The 24,141-nt window shown below is 37.3% G+C and overlaps 1 protein-coding gene across 1 annotated transcript in view; it reads left to right on the top strand.

The window, feature by feature from the left end:
- Positions 1-24,141, top strand: part of TLL1 (tolloid like 1) — a 140,625-nt gene that overhangs the window by 77,545 nt on the left and 38,939 nt on the right. The window contains 7 exon segments of the mRNA XM_033061117.1: positions 108-286; positions 2,109-2,214; positions 5,031-5,155; positions 12,600-12,715; positions 19,678-19,780; positions 21,661-21,777; positions 22,693-22,838. Of these exon segments, the coding sequence (XP_032917008.1) occupies positions 108-286; positions 2,109-2,214; positions 5,031-5,155; positions 12,600-12,715; positions 19,678-19,780; positions 21,661-21,777; positions 22,693-22,838 (892 nt within the window).

The raw sequence follows: 24,141 nt of genomic DNA on the forward strand, positions 1-24,141 counted from the left end.
CTGCTGAATCTTTATATACTATTTTCTCAAGTTTTAACTGAATTTGCTATGTGGTTGGTAGAGATATATATAAAAACTTTCATCTGTGGTTTTTGTTTTAATTACAGATGCTGTTCTTATGTGGGTCGAAGGGGAAATGGTCCTCAGGCTATATCTATTGGCAAGAACTGTGATAAATTTGGCATAGTTGTCCATGAGCTGGGCCATGTGATAGGTTTTTGGCATGAACATACACGACCAGACCGTGATGACCATGTCACTATCATTAGGGAAAACATCCAGCCTGGTAAGATATTCTGATATGTATTTTAGAAAAAAAAAAAAAAAAAAAAAAAAAATTTGTTTTTGGCGTTTCCTTCATCTGCTCAACTCTATTACAAATGAGCACTAAATAGCTAATATAACATTTATGCCTGCTATTCTTCTTACCTTGATTGATCTCAAGTTGATTTACAAATAAAATACTGAAATTGTACTATAATATTTTCCAAAGTTCTGGCCAAGTAACAAGCCATTAAAATAGAGGGCTAGAAGGAGCAAAATAACAATCATGCTCAAAAACTTTGAAAGAAGCTACTGCTCTTAAGGCTCTTCAAAAGCCATATTTCTATGTTTGAGGAAGGGCGTTTTTCTTCTAGGCTTTAGTGAATAAGTAAAAATATGTCTGTAGCTGCTCAAGGAGGCTTCAACCTGGGAGGTAAGGTGACTTTGAATATGTCACAGGCACAGGTCCTGCATGTTTACATGTTATTCACCTCACTCTCTACAGAACGTAGCTTGACTCAGTGACCTTGGTGTTGAGATAAAGCATCTGAGGAACTTGAGAACTTTAAACTGTGACTGTCAGCTCTTTGTCACCCTAGCTGTTACATCCTTTCTTGCGATGGGTAGGCAACATGGGAGGGGAAGTAGGCGTGTTTCATTTGCAATGTTCATAAATGTGTGTGGTCTGTGACACACTGATTTTGACTTACAGGAATTCTATGCTCAAAAAGGATGAAATCAGAAATTATCCAGTGATAGCTTGGAGTATTTGTCTGTCTCTTTAGAAAATATTTTAAATTATTTGAGATACAATGAATCTTTGCCACTTAATCCAGGACTTGGAAGGAGACTGGCAGCTGATACATGCTCCCTTAAGTCCTCTAAAGTCTTGAAAGGGCATGCATGTTTGAATATTCTTTCTTGTCTCACTGTATTATTGACTGGTGCAGATGCCAAGAGCTCTTCCCTTTTTGTTTTACTATGATGAGAAAATCAGCTGGAGTGCCATCCTCAGCCACCTGCTCTCTTTTTCAGTTGTCTCTCTGGTTTCTGACTGAGACTACTTCTTGTGGTGTGGCATGAGCTCGAGGATCACTAAATGGGATCAGGAATCCATGACCACTGATGCAGTTGGGTTTTGTTGTATTATGCAGCTTATATTGATTAAAATGTTAATGTCACTGTGGGGTTTTTTTAAAGACTACATTGGGAATATGAACTAGAGTAGGGGATGCTTTGTACTGCTAATGTACTGATTAGGTCAAAGAACTTAGGGTATAGAATTATTAACTAAATATAATTATTTTTCTCCTGTTCTGCTCTTGTTGATTTGCAACAGCTGGATCTTGAAAATGTGACTTTGTAGTGTCAGCAATGCATGAAGCTTCAGAAAGCAGCTTTGCTGAAGCAACATCTCCAGTATCCATTAGTTTAGTGCTGGATTTAGTATCCAGTTAGAACCTTAGTATCCAGTCTAATGAGTGAGGAGGATTCTTCTGGGGTCTTTGCTGTCATAATTATTTATTTTAGGAATTAAGAATCAAACCAGAAATTTGCATGGGCTGTACACGAAGCACATAGTGATATGTAAGGCCTTTATGTGTTAGTTGCATGAGACTAGTCTTTCTAAATCCCAATATACAAATTTGATGGATGTTTCAGAAGATGTCTGCCCTATCTGTTAAGGGGGCATAATAAAGTCATACACTTTCTCCCCAATGGCAAATATTTATGAATGTCAGTGAGTAATTAGGTTAGGATCTTTGTTGGTTTTCTTATTCTGTTTGGATTTTATCTTCACAGAAAAAGATATTAAAGGATCTATAATTTTCAATCATTTGTAGGTCAGGAATATAACTTTTTGAAGATGGAGCCTGGAGAGGTGAACTCCCTTGGGGAACCATAGGACTTTGACAGCATTATGCACTATGCCAGGAACACCTTCTCAAGGTTGGAGTCTCAGGTTATACCTTTTGACTTTTAATTCTATTCCTGTTTGTGAATGCTAGGAACTATGCTTTTTGAAGTATTTTGAAATCCCTTAAAATGTTCCTTGTGGTACAGTATTCCTATAGCAGTCAAAGTACAGTTTGTTTATTTTAAGCCAAAATAATGTAATTATAGCTGAAAATGCATTTCTTTTCTGTTCAGTTTCAAAAGAAACCTTTTGATCTTGTTTCAGTTCTTTAGATTTTCAGACAAGATAACTGGAAACATCATTTTATATGATACTTACTTTTTTTTCGTGTCCACAAAAATTTGAGTTTAGAAAAAATCAAATGAGTGAAATGGCTGGGAATGTTATGTATAACATGATCTGTTCTCTAAAAGGCAAATAAATCTCCTTTGATTTAGAGTAGAGTTTCACAACTATGGATCATGCAGGTAGAGTACAGGTACCACACAAGCCACAGCCTTTGCAAAGGACTGAAGTCAAGCATTTATATCAGAGACTGCAACCTCCTCTCTGTTATTTGTACAGATTGTTTCTGTCATTAAACCTTATAATAAAGACTTCAGCTGGTTTTGCTCTGTCCTGTTGCAGGCTTACGTGTTCTCAGTTCCTTAGCAACTCATTGGGGTTCCCTCTGGAAGGATGCAGGGTTGTGGGGAGCTGTACAATGAGTTGGTCCCATAAGTCAGTCCTACTCTGGAGAAAAAGTGAAGGAGGCATTCACCCAGTCTCCTATTATATTCCATCAGCTAATTATTCTCTAAAAATACCAGAGTAATGTAAAATTAAAAGAAACCTCCAAAAATGCCCAACAAAAAGTTTTAGTTTGGAAAGTTATGTGCTTGGGTGTAGTTTTGGGTTTTTTTTTTTCTCCAATTTATGCGTTTTAAGGCAAAAATACTAGAAAATCTGACACTTTGAAATAAACTGAGGACCACTAAAACCTCACCAGCCTTTGCAAATTTGTTTGGCTTATTCTCTCAATATAAATTTTATTATTAAATAAAAATCCAATCAAAGGCTATATTACTCAGCATACACATAATTCACCCCTGGAAGAGCATGGGAATGAGCCACATGAGGTAGCTATTAGTCACATTGCTTAATCCAGTTACACATACCATTACCTTAAGGAAGAGATTAAAAGAACCTGTAATAAAATAGAGTAATTGAATAAGACAGAACTCCCTAAGTCCTAGGGCAGTGACATCATCAAGGTAATTTGATTTGTTGGCCCTGATCTCACCACTTTCCAAGCTGGCAAAAACTGATAGTGCCATGAGTAGGCATGCCCTGCCACAAGGTACAAGGGGTTGTTACTTCATCCTGTTTAAAAACAGGCAGCAAACCCCTGAGGTCAGGTATTGGCTTGCACTAATTCATCCTGCAAGCGTGAGTCATGTGCAGTGAGGCACATTGCCAGCTGTTTGCTAGACTTTGCTCGTCTGGGTAAGTAGCAGGAATCACAAAACATCATAAAGTTGTAGTTGTACACAATGATTTTGTTCATGCTGTATTAAAACTTGCAGTATGTTCTTTTATTAAAGTGCTAAGGCATTCAAGAGAGAAATGTTTTCAAAGTATGAAAAGCATCAGTTTGATGTGCTGAAATTCAGTGAAAAATGGAATTGTAATTTATAGGTGCCATCACTTTCTAAATAATAATGTGCCTTAGTTCTAGAAACTGATTCATGCCACATGTAGTTTATTTCACAGTTTAAGGTAACATCCCTGAGATTATTCTGTCTTACAAAATTCCTAGCAATGCCTCAAAAATCTAATTGGATAAAGAGAGCAGTATGTATCTGCAATACACAAATGGTTAATTTATTATCATTTAAAAACCAGTATGTTTTCATAAATTGTATTCCTAACTACAAAGATCCTTATTGTTCATTAATTTTTTGGACCTATGTTATGTGTGAAAGTACTGGTTTTTTCAATAAAAGACCTATAGGTATACAAGTGGCTATGAAAAAAATAAATAAAAAGAGACTATAGAAACATATTCTTCTGCTAATTTCTATTTTATGGGATTTTAAATTCTGTAGTGGGATAATAGAATGTAGTGTTGTATCTTGCTCTATTAAAATTCGTTTGAGAATACCAAAATGTTTTAGATCATATTTAAAATCTGGGAAATTTTGAATAAACTGCACATTTGGAGCAAATGTACTTCTCTATGATGTCTTGTCATTTAAGGTTGATGTCACTAAAATCACATATGGTAAGTTGATCTATTTTATTGTGAGGCAGTAAAGGCTAGCAAGTAAGCATTTCTATTTTGAAAGTGTCAGCAGCTAGAGTGGAGTTAAATGTCTTACAACACTTGACAGAATCATGATTGGCAAATGTGTTTGTCTACTCTCACATGTAAGTCAAACTATAGGACTTCTCATAAATACTTTGTTAGAAATAGGGACTTTGTGATTAAGAATTTTGTGCTAGAGATTAATTTATGCATTGTTTTTAAATTTTTTTTTTCAATATAGTAATAGCTTAATGGGAATATTTTTCACTGTGTAGTCTTAATTGTAGTAAGAGATCTTCTTTTTAGCACAAATATAAAACTGATATGTTAATTGATGTACTGAGAGGAGATTCTTTTTTGGTAACTTTGCATAAAGTTCGCCAAGCTGAGGAATTTTAAGACATGTTGTCTGCATTTAAAGTTCTGTATTTTACCCTCTTATTTATGCCAAATGTAAAAACCAGAAATACAAAACAGGTATACATTCATGGAACTCAGACAGTTTTGTGACAGAAACCTGATAGAGGTTTTTGGGGTCTATTTTATTTTTATTTTTTTTAGGGGCATGTTTCTGGATACCATTCTCCCTTCCCGTGATGACAATGGTATACGACCTGCCATTGGCCAGCGTACCCGTCTAAGTAAAGGAGATATTGCACAGGCAAGAAAACTGTATAGATGTCCAGGTATTGCACCACAAACAAACAAAAACCACATACTAGCAACTGTTTGACTTGATGTTCAATAGGAATGATAAACTTTTTGAGTCAGCTGCTCAGTATTCTCTTTCTGTGTTGGCAACTGACGTAGACTGCTCAGGAATCAAATCACAAAAAGATCTTATGGATAAGGTCATTAGAATGCAAAGCGCCTAAGGTGACATTTCAATCTGCTTTTCTTAGCTGTTCAACAACTAGAAAAAGAGGTTTAATATCACTTCTAATTTGCACACTGGCTTGACTCCTTTATTTGAATTCAAGTTGAGTGGAGAAGGAGCAAAATGAATTATTGCACTTGGCTCTGAATCCACTATTTTTTTTGAAGTTTGTCAATAAAAGAAGCGAGAAAAACTAAATTTTAAACTCTTTTGTAGATGAGATGGTTAGATCTTACTACAAAATTTCTATAATTTTAACAGATACATTTAGAATTTTAATATCTTCTGCCTGATTCTGTCATGCTATAATTTAAATGCATAATAATTTATTATCTCAAAGTAGCGTGGTAGAGATGCTGTCTGTCTCAGAGACATCAGTAGCAAGCCTGGAGTAACCCAGAGTCAACCCTGTGGTTCATGTTGTTCTCTAGTACTCATTCTTCACTCAGTGCTGCCAGAGTGGTGGAAATCTAAGGAAAAACTCTAGTTACTGCTGATACCACTGTTAACCTTTGGTGTCAACCAAAGAAGTTCACAAGTGCCATCTCTGTCAGAATTTGCCAGCAAGATCCTTGTGGGAGGCTAGACACCCCAGCTCTGTGCCACATAGGCTGACAGCTGTACTGCTCCTCATGGGAATTAATGACATCTCAGGAACTGCTTTAACTTAGATATATTGCCACTTTTAACCAACTGATCAATAAAAAAGGACTAAAGAAAGGGATCAGTATTAAAGTAATGGAGTTGCTTCAAATTTGTACCAGCAGCAATGGGATCTTCTGAAGATCTGGGGATTCTGATGTGGATTTGGTGTACACTGTACAGCTGAAATAGGCTTTTCCTTTGTGCTGTAAATACGCTGAATCATAGTCTTGTATCTAAAAAGTACATGCATAGAGGTTCTGGGCCTTCCAGAGCAGAAACCACTTAAACACCTTTTCTGTAACAACTGTTCCTTTGGGAACAAGTTTTGCTCTTTCCTTTTGGTACAGAAAGTACTTTAATAATGACACACTTGACAGCATTATTTCTAATGAAAGCATACAGAGAGCAACAATTTCATAATCACAAAGAATATGTGTACATTTTGATAAAAGACAAATTTTGGAAGGAAAAAATAGTCTATAAAAGCAAAACAACTGTGCAAGTAGGTAGTATCATATGATCATATTGACTTAAGAAAGAAAAAGGAAAGAAATTATAAACTAGTCTGTTCAGAATTACATAATACTCTCATGCATTTGCAGAACTGTAAAAGATGTAATGTAAATTTTGGGCTAATGTTCAAAGAGTTTTTCAGAGAAAATATCTTTCTTATATATGTCATGAAAACATACTGTGAGTTGTAATTTCTGTCAACATCAAGAAAGTCTTGTTGAAAGTTTGTTTCACAGTATTGTAAAACCACTGTGGTTGTTTAGTGGCAGTGTGTACATGAAAAGTAAGATTTTTTTTTTCAGCACCGGTGAACACAGGTCACATGAATAATAGAAGTGAATGATAGTTGATGGATTATGCTCCTTTTCTGGCACCCAGCTTTGCAAACTTTGGGATAAAACACATTGGTTTTTCAGCCATACTTAGATGAACCATACCACAAAAGAAAGTGAGTTTTAAGAGAGAGAAAAGACAGAATTTTTTCCTATAAATGTTTAATAGCATACTATTTAAAATGCTATTTTTCCAGTTAATATTTTTAATAGAAGCTGCATGGCTGAATAACACAACCAGATTGAATCCAATAAAGAAAGCAAATCTCTGAAAGTTGCACAGTATTTTTCTTCTAATAAATTTTCCAGAAAATACTGAAACTGAGAATTCAGTCATAAAGCTTTTGGTTTTGTGTAAAGAATCAAGTGATCATGGTAGTGTAAAGCAATAAAATCCCCAATACTCTGTTGGTTTTGGAGGTATGTTTTATTTCCTATTTCAGACAAAAGATATTAATCATGATGCCTGCTTATGATAAAGCAACAATGATTATGTCAATCCTTAATAATATCTGCATTGTTTCATAAGTTCATTTGTGCTGCCTTAAACACAATACAATGAAAATGCAGAAAACATTAATCAACATTTTCCAGAGACCTACACTTCTATGATAAAGGATTTTGCAGTATTGTGCATGTTTTTTTGGAGTTCTAGTTGTTTCTGCAAACAGTTGTTGGCTCAAGTCTTTTTCTGGGGCCCATGAACATCAAGTTGAGCTCAGGGTTGCTGGAAAATACAGGTGATCCTCACAGCAGGGAAGCAGCTGAGCCTTCCAGGGTGTTTCAGCTAGTCAGGATATTTAGGGTCATTATTTAGTAAGGGGTTTACTGACCAAGAAACAGTCTTGAGACTGATGAAGCCAAGAGTGAGATTTGGTAACCTGCCTTTAAGCAACAGGGTAAGTTCCAGGTCTCTAAAATGTAGTAACAGCAATTTTGGTTTGTTTTTAACTTTTCCTTTGGATTTTTATAAAAGGAAAATGCAATTGCTGATAGGGATCTGTTACATTTTAAAACCAAATTATATTGTTATGTGATGGAATAATAAGGGGAAAAAAAAACCCAACTAAGTCCTTCCTCTGCCAATCTGATTTTGTATTTTGAGTGTCTTGGCATTTGAGAATAAAACTTGAACTTCCAGGTTATATGTATTACAGCGGTATTCAGACTGCCTAATTGAGTGATAAAATTTGTTTTCTTCTAGCTGCTAAAATTTCAACACAGGTCTGCCTCTACAGTTTTATATAGAAATTATAGTTAACATTTATATGCAGTTTTATAGGAGCAGAAGAATAAGAAAGGAAAATGATGGAGAAAGGTATTCATATGCCAAAAGAGAGAACAAAAAAAAGTGTGTAGAGTGGGACTGCATGATAGATAGGAAAGGAGTCTCAGTCTGGTGGGGAGAAATATGTTTAGAGGAAGAAAAGGTAGATGGACTAAGTTCAGCGAATTTACAAATTGCCTGCGTCTGTGACAGTGTGTATCGAAAAGAGCAGATGAAGGCTGAAACCTGTTCCTTTTTTGTGCTGTTCTCACTGCTCCTCAGGCTTAATTTACTGCCATCCCTCTCAGATTTGAAAAGAATGTTCACCTTCAAAAGTCAGCCTTTTTTCACTGCATAAAGAGAAATCAGGTTTTCAGATTAAGACAGTTTCCCTATAACTATAAAGAGAAATCAAGTTGATAGTTAGACCCTGAGCTGTAGTAAACTGATTTAAGTTTTTGATTTAACCAGAACATGATCAACAGTAGATATTTTTAGGGCTCTGTGGCAGCTTTATATGCCATATATGTATAGTGTCTAAGTGTTAAAGAACATAAGGAAAAAGGGTAAACTCAAATTAACCATAAATGATAGTATGCATTTGCTAGTGCTATGTACAAAGGAATGAACTTGGTTTCCTAAGTCTCGTGTAGGATCTGGGCTTCATCATTTGCAGATTTCATAGTAATCTTGATGGGACTTCACCTTGTGTGTAGGCTAGCCCAGAGAGGTGTCATACACAGGCTGTGTAATTAAACACTGCTGCAGAGTACACTGGTGGGAATTGCTTTATATAAGCACATAATCTACCTGCTGCCTACACCCATTGCTAATCTTTACAAGGAGAAACAAAAATAGTTTCTCTTTCCTAACCACGGAAAGTCCTATTAGATGTCTACCCTTCTCAAGCTGTAAAGCAGAGGAGAGTGGCTTTTTTGGCTAGAGTGTGGGGGGGAAAACTGAAGTAGCATTTCTGCAGGTGGTCTAGCCTAGTAAAATTGATATAAAGCATGACATTTGAAAGGCGGAGAAAAGCATCAGAGAACATCTTGGCAAATGTTAATGATTAATAAAGGAATAAAAATGTACAAATGCTTTATAAAGCAGAGTCATATAAGATTGAAGTTGTAATTGATATCTTTTGACTTGAAATATACTAAAATAAGTATGGAATGAAATTTAAATTTCACCTGAAGTGGATTTCATTACTTGCAGACCATTATACAGTAAAAAAAAATTATAATATTGTATTTTATAAACCTAGTCGTGAATACTGCAGTTGCTGCAGTCTAAATACAAAGAAAACTTTCACATTCTCTAGTGGTAGAATTTTAACTGTTTCCCATTGCTGAGAAATGTGTTTTTCAACAAGAAATTCCCAAATATTGCCCTGTCTATTTCAGTTTTGTAACCCAGCCTAGAGCTCAGATCCCATAGAAAATTAATGCAACTATTGATTGGTATAAGCTATTCCTGTTATAGTTCCCTTGTGTAATCAAGAATTTAAGAGATAAACATGGCAAAACACATAAAGCCCAATTGCATTTTATAAGTTCCAATTGTGTTAATTCTTAGTAGAAACTATCTACTTACAAGTTTTCCTTTGCTTCTGTTAAATTTAGATATATTTCTGAAAATAATTTTAATTTGATAGGGAGCTCCCAGGAATTTAATTAGGATATAAGGTAAATTTTCATGTTAAATAGCTTTCTTCTGTAATTCCTGGTGGGGAAAAAAAGAGTTCCATGACTCCTTTTGCAACTTAAAAGCCATTTTTTGGGTCTATACAAATCTTCTGTATATGGAGCATGGAATGTTCCAGCATAGTCTCAATGAAACCATGCATGAGAGGATGAATAAAAGGAGTGAGACAAGTACTTGGATTCTTGTGGATGTCTCATCTTTGGGCCCTACTGTTCTCTACTCAAATAATTTCACTGTTGGCTTTTTCTGAAGTGCTTTACTTATGCACTGTAAGCTATGGCACTGTTCACCAGCTCTGGGGGAACCCAGTACAGGACTCTGCAACTTAAATGACTTTGCATTCATTGTTGTGTTAAAAATAATTTTTTGTTAATAACAGATATAGCCTTTTCATTGAAAAGGCTTTGTGCAGAAATTTCATTTGCTGAGGCTGCCTGCAATTTTTTAAAGATAAAACCACATTTTTCAAAGAAAGGGGGGAAATATTTTTTCCTGTTTCTTTCTTAAAGGACACAGCAGTGGTGGCTTTAGCCATCACATTTCTTGAAACCCATGCCAATCTTTCCTTTCCCTCTTCATCATGATAACCATTTAAGTGTCAGAGAGCATATTTAATGCCTTGAATGTAACCTGATATAATAGTGCAGTTGTCCAATCACATCTTAGATGCATTTTAACAAAACAACCTTACAGGTGTGTTTTAGTCATAAGAAATCCTTTCCTTTGTCCCCTTTTATTTAAAGATTTTCCAGAATATTTATAATTCATTGATATTTGATGACACAGTTGTTCACCTGCTTGAAATGGCAGCCCTGTGATTTGAAAGCACTGAAGGTCTGTTGACATTGTTAGTCATGAGATGATATCAAATTCATATCTTTAATCACACCTGCAAAAGCAGTTGGTGAAAAAAATTTGATTAAGGTCAAAAAGATGACTAAGGTGCAACACCCTATCAAAATCAGTTTTAATGGTGGAGACCAGCAGTAACTTCCAATGTTATATTTTAGTGCGAAGATGATTTATTACCCAGCATCCACCATCCTCTAGCAGCATAATTGACAGGTGAGAGAAGGGTGCTAAAAGCTTCAGTAATTAAGAATGTAAGAGCCTTTGGTATAATAAGACTTTACATTTGCTTTACTTTTACTTCTCGTTTCTCTACAAATCACTCTTGCTAAGAGAGTTTGTTGAATATAGGATTTAGTTTTTCTATACCAACATAGATGAGTTGAGCTCAGATCAGTTTCTCATGTGGGTAAAGGACTAAATTACAGTAAATTCACGAATACAAGCCGCACTGAGTATAAGCCGCATCTCTGGGTGTTGGCAAATATTTCGGTTTTTGTCCATAAGTAAGCCGCACCCGAATATAAGCCGCTCTGTCGTTCGCAGCGAGGACCCGTGTGCAATTAGTAACAGAACCGCGGGAGGGCGGGGTTTACTGACTGAGCTAAGGCTGTGCAGGCTCGGCCCGCTAGGGGCTGCTGTCGGGGCCAGGTGGCCCAGCCCGGTGCTGCCGCTCGGGGCCGGCCGCCGCTGCCACTGGGCTCGGTCACCCCGGGTCGGCGCTGCCCCGCGGTGGCAGGCAGGGACGGAGCTTCCCCCGCTCCTACGGCAGCGGCGGCGGGCGGGGACAGAGCTTTCCCGTGCCTGTGGCGCCGGCGGCGGGCAGGGACGGAGCTTTCCCGCGCCCGTGGCGCCGGCGGCGGGCGCGGACAAAGCACCCCGCCTCCTCCCCGAGCCGTGGCAGTGGCTGCGAGGGGCTCCCGTCGGCTCCCCGAGCCGCGGCAATGGCTGCGCGCACTTCCCCCCCCCTCCCCGGGCCACGGCAATGGCGGCGCACACTTCCCCCCCCCTCCCCGGGCTGCGGCAATGGCTGCACGGGGCTCCCGTCAGCTCCCGGAACCGCGGCAATGGTGGCGCCCCCCCGTCCTCCCCGGGCCGCGGCAATGGCGGCGCAGGGCCCCCGTCAGCTCCCCGGGCTGCAACAATGACAGCGCAGGGCCCCCGTCGGCTCCCCGAGCCGCGGCAATGGCGGTGCAGGGCCCCCGTCAGCTCCCCGAGCCGCGGCAATGGTGGCGCGCCCCCCCACCCGTCCTCCTCAAGCCGCGGCAGAGGAGGAAAGAGAGCTCTCCCGCCTCTCTCCCCGCCCCCCGTGCTGCCTGCAGGGAGCCAGGGCAACACAGTAACACTGTAACAATCGCGGAATGCCGGCTTTTACTGGCAGGTGCTTGGCTCGGCGCCCTGGCTGGCACGTCTGGGGTTGTAAATGTCAGAAAATTATTCACATATTAGCCACCCCTGACTATTAGCCGCACTTCCGGGTTTCCACCAAAATTTTTGTCAAATTGCTGCGGCTTGTATTCATGAAATTACTGTAAATGAAACCACTGCCAAATTTTCAGTGTGATGGAAGTCATGTTGGGCTAGCATTTATTTTAGTTCTTAAAGGATGTCTAACTTTTTTTTTTAATTACCAAAAAAGTTCTAAATATAATATTGCAGTTGATTGACAGCAGTGATATTTTTAAGACTACCATAATTTTGGTTATGTCAGCAGACAGCACACAAGTTAAATAGTTCATGGAATAAAAACATCCTGCATAAAATTGAATGAATGTCAAACTGGCCGAAAATCATGGTTTTGAATGAATTGTAAACTAGCTAGTTTATTTTCCATTCTGCATCTGAAGTGAGTTAAATGTATTCTGGATAGATATTGGAAAGATGTATTTTTCTCTGTTAGGCACATTAAATTTTATATTTTTATTGTAATTTGTTTCTTTCAGCCTGTGGAGAAACACTGCAGGACTCTACAGGCAACTTTTCTTCTCCTGGATTTCCCAATGGTTATCCTTCCTACACACACTGCATATGGAGAATCTCTGTGACCCCAGGAGAGAAGGTATTTTAAGGTTCCTTTAGCTAGACACAGATACTATTTTCAAAGTAGAATGTTGAGATTGTTTAGCTTTTTTGTTTAAGTTTAAAATATGCATATTAATCGCAAATAATGGTATGTCATAAAAAACGGGACCATGAACTACATACTATTGACTTTAACCTGTGACATTAGAACCACATCATTGATTCAACGGGTGTCCTTGTGAAATAAAGGCATGATTTCAATCTGCTGTATGTTTGCACCATGAACACCCTTTAAAACTGACTCCCAGTTCAATTTATGCTTCAATATAAAAGTAGAAGAGGTAATTCAGGCTCCTGAATGGTCTGTTTTCCAGCATGGGCTCAGGCAAGCTGACTGAGCTGTATGGGGCTGATAGTGGGGCTGTAACTAAGGAAGTTCTTTGTGTGCTCAATAAGACGTTTCTAAAATGAAACTGTAATAATATGAGTAAAGAAAATGTCATTGTGGGTGTTCTAGTGCATATAGTTTTACTTTCTGAGAGTCAATTTTATGGGAAAAAAGAGTGGGGGAAAAAATGGGTTTGGTGAGAGCAGTTTGGAGAGAGAAGTGTGCTATCCTAGTGAGAGCAAAACGTGTCCTTCTTGTGTACTCTTTCAAAAACATGCTAGCTAAATCTTATTTTAATTATTGGCTCAAATATCAGACTGCTTCAAAACAAATAAGGATAGAGGTGTTGGGAAAGATGAACCAGGAAAGTCTTATGGATACGATTGCCTGGCAAAAGATTCTGAGAATATGGAAATCATAAGCAAGATTGAGATGAAAGCCATCTTTGAGATACCAAACCTTAGTTACTAAATAACTAGGAGACAATAGAATGGTCGGCCGAAAGTAATCCCCCCTTGATAGAACAATGCCTTCTGCTAAAGACCAGGTCCAAATGTCAGAGAAGACCCTGCTAACTTGGCAAAAAGGGTCCAAAAAGTAGTTTTTAAATTTTAAAGTATAACACAGTATGGTAATGTAATAATTCTTATAGGCTGTATGTAAATGCTATAGAATTTGTATCTTATATTAAATTAGTTAGTGAAAATTAGAATATTCAACACAAAAGAAAATTTATTGTATTATAATGAGAACCTCTTACTCTTGCTCCCTCTCAGCTTTTCCTTTTACCATGCTCTTACCTCTCTCTTACCATCCGTCTACCCCTTACTAGATTACAGTAATTTCACGATTATAAGCCGCACCATTTTGACTAAAATTTTTGCCCAAACCCAGAAGTGCGGCTTATAATCAGGTGCGGCTTATATATGGACAAAGAACAAAAAGTTGCTGTTTTAGTTTGGAGGACAGGTGTCTACTAAGAAAGGCAGGAACTTCTCTTTGAAATGGAGAATGTAAACCCCCTCTCTCCAAATTATTATAATTTTGAAATCAAGGGGCTTTCAGGCAAAAATATGGGAATTAGGAATAACAGTTCTTTACTAGGGAAATTAAAATAGAAATACAGCACTACAAAGAAACAAACTCCAAACCCTGACAAAGTCAGAGTACAACCTGACACCCTGTCAGGCAGGGTGTTGGTAGCAGTCCCATTAAATGATGGCTGCAGTCCTCTTGCAGTGACAGATGTGATTCAGCTGAAGCAGTGATTCTGTAGAAGGTGCAGTTTCCCTCTGGAGGTACAGAGGAGATGTGGGGAAATCCAGTTTTCCTCTGGAGTGCAGTGGAGAAGGGGCTACCTTAGTGTCCCAAAAGCTCTGTTTTTATTTTGGTAAGAAATGTTGGACTCTTTCCCCTGGCTGGAGCAACTTCCAATGGGATGCAGTAATTTTATCAGTCACACAGTGGGACTCAATAGGCCATTAGCAGAAAATGACTCTCTGGAGGAAGAATGGGTTGTGAAAAGATAAAGAACACTGCCCCTCCTGGCTTCAATGGATGGCAGAATGGATATTAGCAGAATATCTGCCGTTGAGATAAGGATCACTGCCCCCACCCTCAACAGATGGTGGTAGAAGAGATACCTTTTATCCCACTCTGTATTGTAATGTGCGGCTTATAATCAGGTGTGGCTTATATATGGACAAAGAATGAAAAGTTGCCAACGCCTGGAGATACGGCTTATAGTCAGTGCGGCTTATGATCGTGAAATTACTGCCCTGCTCCAAGCTGCAACTGGCAGCTCTAGGCAGGGCCCTTTCACCCACACCCTTTTGCAATAAACCACAAGTTCCAAAACCTGGCTTTAGAAATGTCTCAGTCTGTCCCAACTGTCCAGCCTGCTGCCTACAACCTCATACAGTCTCCTACATAGGAGTGATAAAAAACTTCAGCTGAGACAAAATATACAGGAAAAAGGATGTAAGTTTCCTTACATGAAGCAGTGGCTGATATCAAGCAGTCAAATACTAAAGACTAAAATACAGAATCCGAAGACTGAAATATAGAATCTAACAGATTCAGTACTGGTAAGTTCAAATAGGAAGACCCAGCACTTTCCCCAAATATTTCAGTTATTTGTCTCAGAAGTCTCCCACTATGTATGAATTGGACATTTTTTTTTCTCCTGATTGCATCACTTTGTCCCATGTTTCTTTCAGGTCAGGGTCCTGATAGACACCAAGAATATATACTCTTGATGTTCTAATAGATCCTGAGGAGCTGTTAAGGGCATTTGCTACTGTGGAGAATGAAAACAAAGCCATTTGGAGAGTGTTTGCCCTCCTCTGGTCAAAAGCCAGAGACAGGAGGAAAACGAAACACTCTCTGCTGGGAGGAAAAGGGTGGCTCAGCAGGTTGTCAGGGAAAAATATGAAGAGATGAATAAGAGAATGTTTGTGCAAAGGATGAAAATTGCTCTAGATAGTAAATTTTTGTCCCCATTAATTGTGTTGCATTTTAGACATTACTGTCATAAAAACAAAAACTTAGGGGTTTTTTCCACGGCTCCACTAAAAAAAAATAAATTTAAAAGTGTGTTTATCTACAGTTATTTGCTCTTGAAAAAAATGCTAATGTGTGAGTTAGTGTTGATGTTTAAGTATTTATAGCATACTCCAATTTTGTGTAAACCTATATGTAGACATCAGTGTAATATTAATATGTTTGTAATATAATAAAAAAAAGTCTTGAGTTTGTAACCACCACTGAAGCTGTATCATACTGGAAAAAAACTTAATGGGAGAAAGCCCGTGTGTTGAAGTCAGCAATGTGAGAGGACTGGTTCCTTTCCCAATTTTCCTGCTGCCCCAAATGGGGAAAAAGAATAATTTTCCAGCTGAAATTTTACATGACGTGTCATGTCCATAGGGCACTGTTATTACCTCCAACTCTTTGGTCTCAATATAGTTCAGCAAGAATAAAGTAAATTATATTTGTGCTAGTGTCAAAAAGTCTGTTTTGTCTGTGCTATTCCCATAGGATACTGGCTGCTTTGAGATAAAGAACCTTATTTACAACCATGAGATCTAAATACTAGCTAATGCATATATCATGATATCTTGGACAGGCATTATACTTGATCCCAATTTTTCTCAGTAAATGGTGATAACATAATCATATAATGAAGGGAAAAGGAAAATATGTTCAAATTTTTGTTCCTTTGCTGCTTTGGTCCTGATAAATCTCAGGAATATTGTATGGAGATTAGAGTACATGTGAAGTGCATCATGTCATGTTCTGAAAGGTCAGTGAGCACTTTGGTCACCTAAAAATAAACTGAAAAAGCTTTGCCTAGCTCTTTTCTATTTATTTATTGAGACTTGGCATTCTGCTGTATGAGCACAGTTTGGACAACTTCTATCCATGCTTTTTTTTGCACATAAGGACTCTTCTCATCTTTGATGCCCAGACATTTAATGAAGGCTGGGACTAAAGTGGCATGCACTAGTTGTAGAATTCCCTTTATTCACTAGGCATCATAAACTTCCAAGCCAATGTAAAATATGCGTGTTCTTATTAGTAAAACAAGGTAGTCCATTCAGCTTTTACTTTTGAGACTTAGGACTACATGGTAAAGTGTAGCTGTAAAAGTTATACTCAGTATATCCATACAGAGAAATGTCTCAGAGGGAGGATGGCGTTAGTAATGCTGTATGCCCCCATCCAGGGTGAATCCTGCCTTCTGGTGTATAGAAATTTTATTGGCATAGGGCGAGTTGCAATTGTGCCAGTGTTCTATTTGAATCTGCCTTTTTGAATAAGTTATGCTACTTTTGAATTTTCCTTAATGTTTTACATGAAAGATAAAATAGGCAAGAAAAATCCTTGATTGATACGGGTAAAAAAATGCCACCTGCAGAAACCTTGGTTCATATTACTGGTGTTTGTTGTGTATTTTATGCTTTCTTCTCTCAGGCAGTAAGAGGTATGATATATTCTCTTGAAAGCCGCAGTAGCACAATTGAATCTGCTGTGTAATCAATAATTCTTTAATTGTGCTGACAAATACCCATTGATTGCTTTTCCTGGGAAGCTCTCAGCTGTCCTGTCCCCTTGAACAAGCCCTGCCTTGTTTGTAGCTCTATTTAATACTTTGCAGAATAGCAAATCAGAATCTTAAATATATTTAAACTTGTTTGGTTCATGACCAGAAATCATGCTGAGACAGATTGGGGGTTCTGCCTATGCACAGCTAATGAATTCTGGTCAGTGTTAAGAAATTGCTGTATCATCAAATACCTTGGCATGTCAGAGTGAGAAAAGGCTGTGAAGGTTATTTAATATAGTTTCAAAAGCAGGGGCCATTGAGGAGGCTCATTAAATTTTAACCATTTCCATTTAGATAGCAGCCCTTTGAGACATGGACATGATCACAGCTAAGTGAAACCATCCATTTCCCAACTCTATCCTGGCAACTGAGGTTTGGAAAAAGGTGAATTTCCAAACAAAGAAGAGGGAAGAAATCTGATGTTTCAGCTGTGTCATGGAAAAAGGAAAACTTGTGGCTAGACTGATGAGAGACCTCTCAGGCTCTAAGGAGCTGAAGCAATGAGACAGGTATAGGTTGCGGCTTCTGTAGCTTGCTTCCAGCAGAGCCAGCTGGGTTAGTTTAAACAGCCATCTGCATTTCATCAAGGCAAAGAAAAGGGCTCCCCCTTGTGAACCCCTCTGACTGCACAGATGAGGGGTAAAGTTGGCATGGCTGGAAAAGGGTAAGGTTGAATTAGGGCAGCAGGTTCTTGAAACACTATGGCTAAATACAAACAGAGATACCTACTTATGTTTCGAGAAAAAAAGAAGGTAAGAGTTTAGAGAGAATCTGAATTGCAAAATGGAAGATTTGAGAACAAAAGTTTTGTAGTTGGTGTGGTCTCTTTATTTGAAGGAAGAGTTGAAGGAGAAAAATTCTGCCAAGGACAGAGAATTACTGTGTGATTGAGAGAATGATCTCTCTGCCATCCTCTGAAGTAGATTGAAATAAAATTTGGAAGTGTATTAAAAAACTGAAGCAGAATACAACATATGAATGTTTGTACTTTTAGCCAACTCTTCATATTTCTCATGATAAATATGTGGGTATGGAATTCTGGTAATATTTTGTGCATTTATTTCTTCAGTACATCTTCCTGAAGGACTGCCTGAATAATAAAGGCAAAATGTCCTATGGATTAAATATCCATGAAGGAGTCCATGTGAGAAGAAGCTTGAGATGGAACTAAATCTTCTTACTTGACTGACTGGGTTCATTTTTCCAGTTATGGTGTTAATTTTTTCTTTTCTTTCATATGGAATAAGGGTAAATTCCTCTCAACTGATGCTCACAGTTACTCTGTAGGCTGCCACGGAGTTATATTTTTGCAGTGTGAGCTATCTGCTACTCTGCAGAAATTCGTGTTTGTTTTATCATGGCAGGTTCCAATTGCAAGTTTCTAGGATCAAAGTTGAGATAATGCCAATTTTATGCTCAAATGTGAATAGAGAAGAATTTCAGTTAGTTTGAAATATGTTATGTACACTGAGGAACTGATTCTGAAGAAGATTAATTGTTTTTCCAAATACACCTAAATCAAATAAAAAAAGGATTAATTGGAAATTATTTTATAATACAAAATACAAATAAATGTTAATCTCCTTCTTTGGATTTATCCCTGTAATTGCAGGACATGATTCCAAGACTATCCCAGTGAGTCAGGGTTAAAATTGTGGCTGTTATGTCAATGTGTGATCAGGACAAATCCTTTTCCTGTGTTAAAAGTGTAAGTTTATGGTAGTTTGCAATTAATATTTCTAGAATATGGATAATGTAATTTAACATAAGGGTACTCCTTGTAATAAGTATTGAAAACATGCCTGTTTACAGATATTCTCAATAACACTGGGAGTCCAAGTTCAAAAGTTCCATAAATGCACACAAGTCAGATTTCTGTATAAAAAACATTATTATAGTTTCATTAAGAATCTTAAGGAACTGTATAACATTTCTTATTAGTGAAATTGCTTTCAGAATTTCTGAAATGTTCTGCAATTCTGAAATATTTACTGTCCAAGATTTTCAACATTTATGTGTCTGAAAGTAAAATATCTTGTCAAAACAGTAGTAGGAGAAGCATAAACCAAAATAAAACAATGACTATATTTTTTTTTATTTGCAGCTTATTGTATTCAGTGCTGATTACAGTCAAAATGTCATGGAAGATGAAGTGGCAGTAGAATTATCAAGTAACATACTTAAAATTATATTACTTTAGTATTTTACCTAATTAGACTTCTCAAATTTATATTTCTTGGTAAAAAAAACTCCCTATAGGCAATTAAATGTGAGTAGTTTGTCTTGAATCTGCTCAAATATATAAGATTAAATAAAATAACTTTTCATGTTCCCAAGAAACTTTACTTAGCCAAAGGAATAATTGAGGACAGGATAATTAAATGTCTAAATAGCTGGAATCCCATTACAAGTGACCACTCTGACTTCAGTTCTTCAGGATGTTGTTGAGTTTGTTTTTCTCCGAGATTCTTTATCACCCACTATTTATCTTATCTGATTGCAGATCGTTTTAAACTTCACCACCATGGATCTTTACAAGAGCAGTCTCTGTTGGTACGACTATATTGAAGTAAGAGATGGCTACTGGAGAAAATCCTCTCTGCTTGGTATGCAACTGTTAAATGCTGCACCGTGCAGGGCACCAGACACATTGGGCTCAGTGGACCTTCTGTTGAACCCACATCAAACTTAGTGGGTTTTAGGTGTCTAGCATATATCTAAACTTGGGGATGGGAAAGAAAAAACTCTAAATGGCTTTGGCTTCAAACCTCAACCCTTCCTTTCGCTGCAGCTTGCCATTATTCAGCTGTAAGTGCTGTGCAAGATTTTGCTTTACTTATGTGTCTTGGGTTACAAGACATAATCAAAAGTATCTATTCTATCACCATCTGATAAGGCCAGGTGAGGCAGTAATCTTTATCTCTGTGGGAGATATTCTGCTAATAGGCCATCCATTAAAACCAGGTAGGGCATTGTTCTTTATCTTTTCACAACCCATCCTTCCTCCAGGGAGTTATCTTCTGCTAATGACCCATTGGGTCCCACTGTGTGACTCATAAAATTACTTCATCCCATTGAGAGATGCTTCAGCCAGAAGGAAGAATCAAGTCTTTCTTACCAAGATAAAAACTAAAATTTTAGAACACTAAAGTAGCCCTTTTTCCATCCAAACTCCAAAAGAAAACCAAACTTCTCCACCTCATCACTAAACCTTCGGAAAAAACTGCACCCTCCTAAAAAACCATTGCTTCAACTAAACCACATCTGTCACTGCAAGGGGACTGTAGCTACCATTTAATGGGACTGTTACCAATACCCTGACTGACAGGGTGTCGAGTTGTACTCTGACTTTGTCAGTGTTTGGGGTTTGTGCTTTGTAGTACTGTATTTCTATTTTAATTTTCTTAGTAAAAAACTGTTATTCCTAATTCCCATATCTTTGCCTGAAAGCCCCTTAATTTCAAGATTCTAATAGTTCAGAGGGAAAAAGTTTACATTCTCCATTCTAAAGAGAAGCTTCTGCCTTTCTTAGCAGACACCTGTCCTCTAACCTAGGACATTATGGATCTTGAATTATGAAGCTGCCATAGCTTTTTTTTCCAGAGAAATAGGGAAGCAGTTTACAGACAAATCTGTAGAACATGTAATGGGAAATTCATAGGTCATGTAATGAGAACATGCACCTGCTATAGAGTTACCCTACAAGCTCTGTGCCTGTATTTTTAAGATTATGAGTAGATTGCTTCTCTTTGTTCTTTGTGTGTCCTTCCCTGCTCTTGCAGAGAAGAGGTATGCAAAGCAATAATGAATTAAGTCTGAGTTGCTCCCGAAATGTAAAAGCTACAGTCATCCTATTTTAATTGAGAAGCTTGGTGGGAAGATTTTACCTCCCGTAATGCTAGTGTCCAGGTATGGAGGACAGATCTCTAACAGGAATGTCTATTTTCTTGGCCGTGAACAGAAAATAAAGAAGAAACAGTTAAGACCAGACACTAATTATCCTCTTCTCCTGTTCCCTATCAACTAGAAAACCAGAAATTTTGCCTACCTTGGCATTTAAGAGGGTAATGTAGAATAGGTCATTTAGATGTTACTTTTTAAATCTCTTTGTGTCTTAGGCCCAATGAGCTGTGACCTACATTGTGTTCCTTTCTTAAGATTGGTACTCACTTTCCCTTTCTGAAATGCATGTGTTTATATGTATAGAAACAATCTCTAACAATAATTTTTTTCATTAAATCCCCTAAGGTTTACACTTAGACTTGTGAGCCAGACTGCAATAAAAAGTTCTGAAAGCTTTATAATAAAATCTTTGTGTGTTAGGTGCTGATCTACAGAAACACATGTGCTTAATCATGAGCGTATGAATAGTTCCACTGAGTTGGTTCTGCTACTTCTGCTTATAATGCTAAACACTTGTACAAATGTTTGCAGCATTTGGCTTCAGAGGCGGCAGAAAATGCAGTTACTGGTTGCATGTTTTTAGGCAGGTTTTGTGGTGACAAACTGCCAGAAGTCCTCACATCCAATGACAGCAGGATGTGGATTGAGTTCCGCAGCAGCAGCAACTGGGTTGGGAAAGGTTTTGCAGCAGTTTATGAAGGTAAGCCTCTTATAGCATTAAAAATGAATTAATTATGGAAGAAAGATATTAACCAGATACCTTTGGATATTAATCATTCCCCACCAAAAATAACATATGAAATTAGTATCTTATCACTAGGAGACAGTAGCTAAATTGCTAGACAGGGCATTTTGAAACTCTTCCTGTGACTGGATTTCAGCTGAGCTCTTTTTCAGAGAAATCATTGATAATAATAAGAAACATTTTTTACCCATCTTTAATTAACTAAATATGCACTTAGTGTTTGCAAAGATTTCTGTGTACGCTTTCTGTTTATCCTTCAGAGAAGTCTGTCTTATATTTTCCAGGTACTCTGGGAATAATTAACAAAGGTGCCCTTGCACATTGAGTAAATTGGCAAATCAACCTTCATCTGTTTAAAACAGAAGCTGTATTTTTTGTGAAAATATTTCTTTATTTATATTAGCTGTTTCTTCAAATTGCAATCTTGACAGGATAAACTGCAGGTTAAAATCATTTAAAAATATGAGATTTTGCTTTCATTTTCTTTCTAAAGGTTTGTAAATATTAATGAAGGATGCTTATTAAGTATATTTCAAGGGCGATCAAAAATGTAATTATTTTGACCTTATTCTGTAAAGTGTATAGAATTCAGATTATCCATGATTACAAATTCATTCTCAAAACTGTAGATGTGTTTAGAGCTATTAGAAATGCTAGATTGTATTTGCTTACTGAAGTACATATAATGGTATAAATTGCTTTGTGTTTTCAATGATTTATCCTTGGTAGATTTTCAGGACAATTTCCAGGCCAATTTTCCAGGACAATTTCATAATTAGTTTTAAAAATAGGAGCATATAATGTCAATTTGGGCATGGGGAAATTACAGAAAATGTCGTTATTGACAGTAAAATGTTATGCTTTTATCAGCTATTTGTGGAGGTGAAATTCACAAAAATGAAGGCCAGATCCAGTCTCCCAATTATCCTGATGACTACAGACCAATGAAGGAATGTGTGTGGAAAATAACAGTATCAGAAAACTACAATGTAGGATTAACCTTTCAAGCATTTGAGGTAAAGCCTTTTAACTAATCTCAGACAAGCATCTAGTGGCTAAGTGACAGTGAAATTTAAGGGAATATTTATTAAACCTGTGAATTAATTCTCTATGAAAAATTAACTCCAGAATCCATGAAAGTTTCTCCTCTACAGAAATTTTCAAAATTAAAGGCTTTTTATGTTATCGCTAATTGAATTAGAATGTTTAAATTGCTGAAGATAGTAGCATTTTACATCATCCAGCTCAGGAAGGCTGCTTCAATAATCTGTTAAATAACCAGGACTTGCTAAATCTTATTGTCAAAAAAGAATGTATGTCTGGAGAAAAAAACAAAAACAAACCACTGTGTTTTCGGCTTCTACTTTGAAAAGGAAAAAACCCTATAACTAATATTCAGATCACAAACCTATACTTAGTGAGGAAAGAAAAAAGATGTGGTAAGTTGTCATACTTGTATGTTTTTTATACACATCATGCTGTGCCTAACATTGCTAAACAGTGGTCAACAATTACATAAAAATGAAAAAGGAATATTTCATATGTCTGTTTTATTCCTACCCAATCCACCAGCTTGAACTTAGTAGATAAATTTAGTAGCATACTTTGAGTTAATTTGTTTTATTTGAATATGCTTTATCAGTAAGGGCATGAACAACACTTTTTAAAAATCTAAACTTTTTTGCTTTATGTTGTGCATAGACATAAATACAGGTATAGTAAACACAGCTATAATTTCCAATCTGACACTTTAGTCTCGACATTTTTGCTGTGACTGGTAGAAAGATTTGAGTGTGAGACAATAAGAGATTGGGACTTTATCAGCAATTATGAATGTAAAATTTAGAAGTTTTAATAATTTCATAAATTGTACTTAATTTTACTTTTTTTTTTTTTTTTTTTAAATCCTGAATGAATGTCATTCTAGTGCAGACAAGATCAGCTTCACCTGATGATCTGAGTCTGCATGACCTGGTTCAAGATTACTTACCATAGTATGTTAGTCTCTTTATTTAAGCCCTGCTGAAAATGAATATTTTGAGTACCTTTCATATAATTTACTGGCTAGATATGAACTTTTCTAGTCTGCTGTTGGTGCTCAGCATTTTTTAACGTGGTGACAAGGGAAATAACCTTATTCCTCTGCAAAAGAGACTTGCTGCAATATTTGGTCTGGATTCAGTTGATCAGCAATGGTCGACAGATGTGAAGCATCATCGCTTGAACTGACCTCAGTTCAGTATCACTGTTGGGAGAATCAAACTTACATCTCTCTCCACCTTTCAGGACCTTTTTCTAATCACCAAGTGAGGGACTAGC

The sequence above is a fragment of the Catharus ustulatus genome, chromosome 5 (genome assembly GCF_009819885.2).
Source record: "Catharus ustulatus isolate bCatUst1 chromosome 5, bCatUst1.pri.v2, whole genome shotgun sequence".
NCBI classification, from domain to species: domain Eukaryota; kingdom Metazoa; phylum Chordata; class Aves; order Passeriformes; family Turdidae; genus Catharus; species Catharus ustulatus.